Source organism: Rutidosis leptorrhynchoides, chromosome 9, assembly GCF_046630445.1.
Source record: "Rutidosis leptorrhynchoides isolate AG116_Rl617_1_P2 chromosome 9, CSIRO_AGI_Rlap_v1, whole genome shotgun sequence".
In the NCBI taxonomy this organism is placed as follows: Eukaryota; Viridiplantae; Streptophyta; class Magnoliopsida; order Asterales; family Asteraceae; genus Rutidosis; species Rutidosis leptorrhynchoides.
Window position 1 is genome coordinate 325974115 of NC_092341.1, and position 6000 is coordinate 325980114.

The 6000-nt window shown below is 32.9% G+C and overlaps 1 protein-coding gene across 1 annotated transcript; it reads left to right on the plus strand.

Moving 5' to 3' along the window:
* Nucleotides 1-602: 602 nt before the first annotated feature.
* LOC139866074 (metal-nicotianamine transporter YSL3-like) lies at nucleotides 603-5753 on the plus strand. The gene is made up of 7 exons (XM_071854204.1): nucleotides 603-1026; nucleotides 2530-2702; nucleotides 2803-2900; nucleotides 3649-3783; nucleotides 3873-4062; nucleotides 4371-4482; nucleotides 4575-5753. Exons 1-7 carry the CDS (start codon nucleotides 663-665, stop codon nucleotides 5504-5506), a joined length of 2004 nt encoding a protein of 667 aa, XP_071710305.1. The 5' UTR covers nucleotides 603-662; the 3' UTR covers nucleotides 5507-5753.
* The last annotated feature ends 247 nt before the right edge of the window (nucleotides 5754-6000 follow it).

Consider the following 6000-nt stretch of genomic DNA (forward strand, 5'->3'; position numbering starts at 1 on the left):
CGAGCTGGAAGATATGCCTTTATGAAAAATCGAGTGGAGTTTATTAATTAAAATAAGGATTTGACATTTTGTACCCCTGTTTTGAGGGGTTAAGTTGCACATTGTTTAAACTTAGGGGGGCAAAGTTGTTTTTTTCCATATGTTTTTTTATGTGCAGTTTGTTTTTGGTTTTGGGCACCAAACGACCAAAAACAGCATGGCTGTTAGTATATATGATAATGATAATGTCATATAGTATATATTTTAATTTAATTTTCAAATATTGATTTGATTTTTCACTATAGATATTGATTTGTTATTGCAAAAAAAATTAATATTTTTATTATGTATTATATTATTATTAATTTATTAAATATAAATTAATTACTAATAATAATTATTTATAATAATTAATTATTAAAATTAATTTCCTGAAGTTGTTATAAAGTAGTTAATATTATAAATTATAAAAAAAAATTTATTACTCCAAGAGAATTTTTGTACTACTACTAACCACCCCACCCAATTTTGTACTACACCTTGCCAAAGTACATTCCAATTTTCATCTTTAAATTCATTTCAATTATCAATATCAAATCAACCAAAATATACTAAAGAAATAATAAAATTAAAAAATATATATATATAATTTTTGTTCATTCATGTGCTAAAGAACCCCTATAATGCAGGGGTCTACAAGAGAGATAACAGCTGACAACATCGACTCACCGGACCAAATTCCGGCCGGCGAGAACGACGTCGGAGTAATAAAGAGAACGCCACCATGGACACAACATTTAACGCTTCGAGGATTAGTGGCGAGTTTAATAATCGGAATAATGTACAGTGTGATTGTAATGAAACTGAATTTAACAACTGGCCTTGTACCTAATTTAAATGTTTCAGCTGCACTTTTGGCGTTTGTGTTTATATCAACATGGACCAAATTGTTACACAAAGCTGGGTTTACAACGACGCCGTTTAGTAGGCAAGAAAATACTATTATTCAGACTTGTGCTGTTGCTTGTTATAGCATTTCTGTTGGAGGTTTGTTTCATTTTCATTTTATTAAATTTATTATTATTCATTTATTGAAAATTTGTCATAGTTAGCAACAATAAGTTGTCCACCTTTCAGTTTTTTTTTTTTTTTTTTTTTTTTGGTATCTATCAAACTAATTATTTACTTGTAAAAATCAACCAACCAGAAACCATTTATGCCGTAAAGATCAAATTTTGTTAGTATTATATTATACTGATGATGATTGTTTATTTAAAAAATATATTTTGTGTGTGACATTAAAACGAGACGAAATAAGTATTTTATTGGAGTAATATAAAACACATTTTTAGTGGAATGATAGTTTTTTCTATCACTAATTATTTAAGGATTATTTGGGTTTTCTGATGGTAATGTAAATCATACTCCAGTTAGTATGGAAACTCAATTAGATTATTTCTATTTTTATAATAATTTTGTTTGGGTCCTCATATTGGTCTCATGTTCAAACATCATTAGCGGTAGTCAAGGACGTATCTTAGTGAGGGCAGGGAGGGGCTTTGGCCTCCCAACAAAAATGAAATTTGTATCCCTTTGAATTACGAGCGTATGAGCTTTTGAATTAACTAAATCGGAGTCCGTATAAATAAGATATGGTGAAAATGTTGATAGCTCGCTGATTCAGCGAGCCTTCATCATTTTGGTCATATTTTTTTCATACGAACTCCGATTTAGTTGATTCAGAAGTCAAAACTTTCGTAACTCAAAGAGCATTTTATATATATATATATATATATATATATATATATATATATATATATATATATATATATATTCAAAAGTTCAAACGAGAACTACAAAAAGGGCGAGAACTGCGAGAACTTTTAATTTACGAACATTTTTACATGTGAGTAGATTGAGTCACCCACAAATGTTGATGAAGAGTAAGAATGAACATAAAATAGTTTGAAAAAACTTATATTTTACCTATATAATCAAATATATAGTTTTCCGTTCACATGTGCATATTTGTTTGTGTAACATGTAAACACTTCATATAATTAACAATTTAACATGTAATTGTGGTAATGAACATATGTTTGTTAGTGATATGAGAATTAATTAACATTTGTTTGTAATTTTTGCATTTAAATGCTTAAAAACTACGAAATTAAGAAGTTCTCGCAGTTCTCGCCCTTTTTGTGGTTCTCGTTTGAACTTGCCCTATATTTTAAAAAAATAGTGATCTTGCCCCCCAACGAACAAGTTGAACCTCTAATTATATAATATAGTGATCTCGGGCCTCTCAATGAACAAGTTCAAGCTCCGTCAATGGCCATAGTATGTTTAGGGTCGGAGTTGGTTAATGAGATGACTCGATTATACTATGTACATCATTGTAAAAAATACTCATTGTCTTAGGATAGGCTAAACAGAGAAACCTTATATGTTTATGTTTATAAAAAGGTTGAAATTGTTTTGGTAGAATTATGAATTATAAATTTGATTAAAATCTGATTGAAATTTGATATAATGAAAGGAATTGTGTAGGTGGATTTGGGTCATATTTGTTGGGATTAAACAAGAAGACATATGAGCAAGCAGGAGTAGATACACCAGGGAATTCACCTATGAGTTATAAAGAACCAGGTGTTGGTTGGATGACTGGTTTTTTGTTTGTTAGTAGTTTTGTTGGCCTTTTGGCTTTGGTTCCTCTTAGAAAGGTTTGCTTTTTTTATTACTTTATGTTTCTTGATTTGTAGTTAGTTACATTCAAGGTTTTGTGTATGAAAAAGTAACTTTTTTATTTTCTTTTTGTTACAGATTATGATCATAGACTATAAATTAACATATCCAAGTGGAACAGCTACAGCTGTGCTCATCAATGGCTTCCACACTCCCAAAGGAGACAAGATGGCCAGGTAAGCATATCAATAGCAATAATTAGTTGACTTTTACGTTGTATAAATGTCTATCTGATTTTGCTAACGACAGCCATTTGGCTGTCGTTAACATGCATTGAACCATTGTAAATAGCAGTTATCAGTCACTTTCAAAATGGCAGTTATTAAGATGTACAGTAATCTAAAACACGTTAACGACAGCCCTAAGGGCCGGGCCGTTGTTAGCAATATCTATACAGTGTCGAGCCTACTTGAAAGGTTATGGGGTCCTATGACCCCACATGTTTAATTTTTTTAATAATGTACTCTTCAAATGTATAGGACACCACTAAATTTAAGTATAGGACCCCATATATGTTTAGGATTTATAGATTTTTGAAGGTAAATGTTCAAACATAATTTGTATTGGAAAAAAAATTCGGGACCCCATCAAGTTTTCATCCTAGATTCGCCACTCTATCCATATCTATATCTATATTGATACTGTTATACAAATATATTTTGGTTGACCTTTACTCTTGAGTCTTACAACCTTCAATTAATATATACCACTGAATGTGAAAAAATGAATTTATATTACCTTTCCATTGACATATCTTTATATATTAGAATTTGTCAAAATTTGTATTTTTTATTTAAATCATCAAAATTTTCAAACATCAGTGTCAGATGTTTATAACTTCAAACACTAAAATCATATTCAAATACCATTTCTTACCATGTGTTATACTGAATCATGTATCCCCAATTTGTTGGTTTAATGCAGGAAGCAAGTTGTGGGGTTCGCAAAGTTCTTCACAGGGAGTTTTATGTGGGCTTTTTTCCAGTGGTTTTATTCGGGTTCAGGCAAATGTGGATTCACATACTTCCCAACTTTCGGGTTAAAAGCTTATGCGAACTCGTGCGTATTTCACTTCTAGACCTTTTGGCTAGTTTTATGCAGCATTATCGCAAGGTTGGTGTTGTTGTAAATTTATTGGTTTGGTGCAGGTTTTATTTTGATTTTAGTATGACATACATAGGAGCAGGAATGATATGTTCACATCTAGTGAACTTATCGTTGCTTGCGGGAGCTGTGCTTTCGTACGGAGTAATGTGGCCACTGATAAGTGACCGAAAAGATGATTGGTTTCCTTCAAGTTTACCTGAAAGTAGCATGAAGAGTCTAAACGGTTACAAGGTATTTTTCAATAATTGTTCATATAAACTACATTTTAACTGCATTGGGCAATTTCGACCCAAATACTTATAAATGGGTCGGTTTGGGTAGCACTTATTTCAAAGGGTAAGATAGGTCAAACTATATATTAGCTAAAAAGGGAACCGGTCAAATGTAACAAAAATAATTAATTTAGAAAAATTTTTAGCTGTCAACTCAATTTCTCCCATCTTGGCCTGTGTTATAACTTGTTTCAACCCAAACATGCCTGCTCATTTTGCCACTTACAACGTTAAGTCTTGAGATCTAGCGGTTTCTTGTATTTGCAGGTGTTTATTTCAATTGCGCTTATTCTAGGAGATGGTTTGTACAATTTTCTCAAGATAACATATTTCACTGCTATAAATATATATGCCACCTCAAGGAAGAATCCTAAAACTAGTAAGTTCTAAAATGTGCAAAAGCATACAATAATTCTTAAAAAAATTAAGACTTTATGAATACTACTAACATTATTTTTTATGCTGAAACAGACCCAGATGATAGTAACGAACCTCAAGATAACCTCCAACGAAACGAGATATTCTTAAGAGAAAACATTCCTTTTTGGGTTGCAGCAACTGGTTATATAGCCTTCTCTATCGTCTCCATCATTATCATCCCAATCATGTTTCCCGAGCTCAAATGGTACTTTGTTCTCGTGGCTTATGTCATTGCACCGTCACTGGGCTTCTGTAACGCTTATGGTGCAGGTCTAACCGACATGAACATGGCATATAACTATGGAAAGGTTGCACTGTTTGTGCTAGCCGCAATGTCAGGGAAAGATAATGGTGTGATTGCTGGACTCGTTGGTTGTGGTTTGATTAAATCAATCGTTTCAATTTCATCTGATTTGATGCATGATTTTAAAACCGGTCATTTGACTATGACTTCACCTAGGTCAATGCTTGTTAGTCAAGCTATTGGGACCGCCATCGGTTGTGTGGTGGCTCCGCTAACGTTTTTCCTATTTTATAAAGCGTTTGATATTGGGAACCCTGAGGGAGAATATAAAGCTCCGTATGCTATTATTTACCGGAACATGGCAATCTTAGGCGTGGAAGGGTTCTCTGCACTGCCACATCATTGTTTACAATTGTGTTACGGGTTTTTCGCATTTGCTATGTTGGCAAATTTAGTTCGTGACACGTCAACAACGAAGATGGGGAAATGGATCCCGTTACCAATGGCTATGGCTGTGCCGTTTCTGGTTGGGGCGTATTTTGCTATCGACATGTGTATGGGAAGCTTAGTTGTTTTTGTATGGCATAAGATAAATAAACAAAAGGCGAACTTGATGGTTCCTGCGGTCGCTTCAGGTTTGATCTGCGGTGATGGATTATGGATACTTCCTTCGTCGGTTCTTGCATTGGCAGGGGTTAGGCCACCAATTTGTATGAGCTTTTTGCCTACAACTACCTAACAAAGTTGGGATTTTTTATAGGGCAAATACATACCCCTTGGCAGTTTTGTTTTAAGGAATAGAAGGTTAGAAGTCAATGTATGAGTATGTATGCTATCATATAATTATAATGTAGAAATTGTAATTATAATAAGCAACAATTTCTGTTGGTATAGTTGTACCATTCTAATAGTAGAAACATGTTTAACCAATAAAACTTTTGTCAATCAATCTATTTAATTCGGCTCTATTTTTGAGTCAACAGTCATCGGCGATTTATTGGCGTATTGACTGTCGTTTAAGCCTAAATTGAATTCCAAACCCATGGAAATTTGATTCTACCATTTTTATGTTGACTCAATTTTTTTTTGATATTTTACTAATTTTTTTTTAAAAAATTCCTACTTATTGGTCGGAAGTCAACTCGGAAGCAATTTCTTTATTCGTCGAATAGATCGAGAGATGATTTTCTCTACTTTTGAGAGTGTTTTCACTCTGGTTTGAGAAATGACTTG

What these genes read in the sequence shown, in the direction of transcription:
- LOC139866074 (XM_071854204.1), top strand. Translation starts at nt 663, where the DNA reads ATGCAGGGGTCTACAAGAGAGATAACAGCTGACAACATCGACTCACCG. An exon ending in CTTTGGTTCCTCTTAGAAAG is followed by an intron (nt 2,703 to 2,802) that starts GTTTGCTTTTTT and finishes TTTTTGTTACAG; the next exon opens with ATTATGATCATAGACTATAA. An exon ending in AAGGAAGAATCCTAAAACTA is followed by an intron (nt 4,483 to 4,574) that starts GTAAGTTCTAAA and finishes ATGCTGAAACAG; the next exon opens with ACCCAGATGATAGTAACGAA.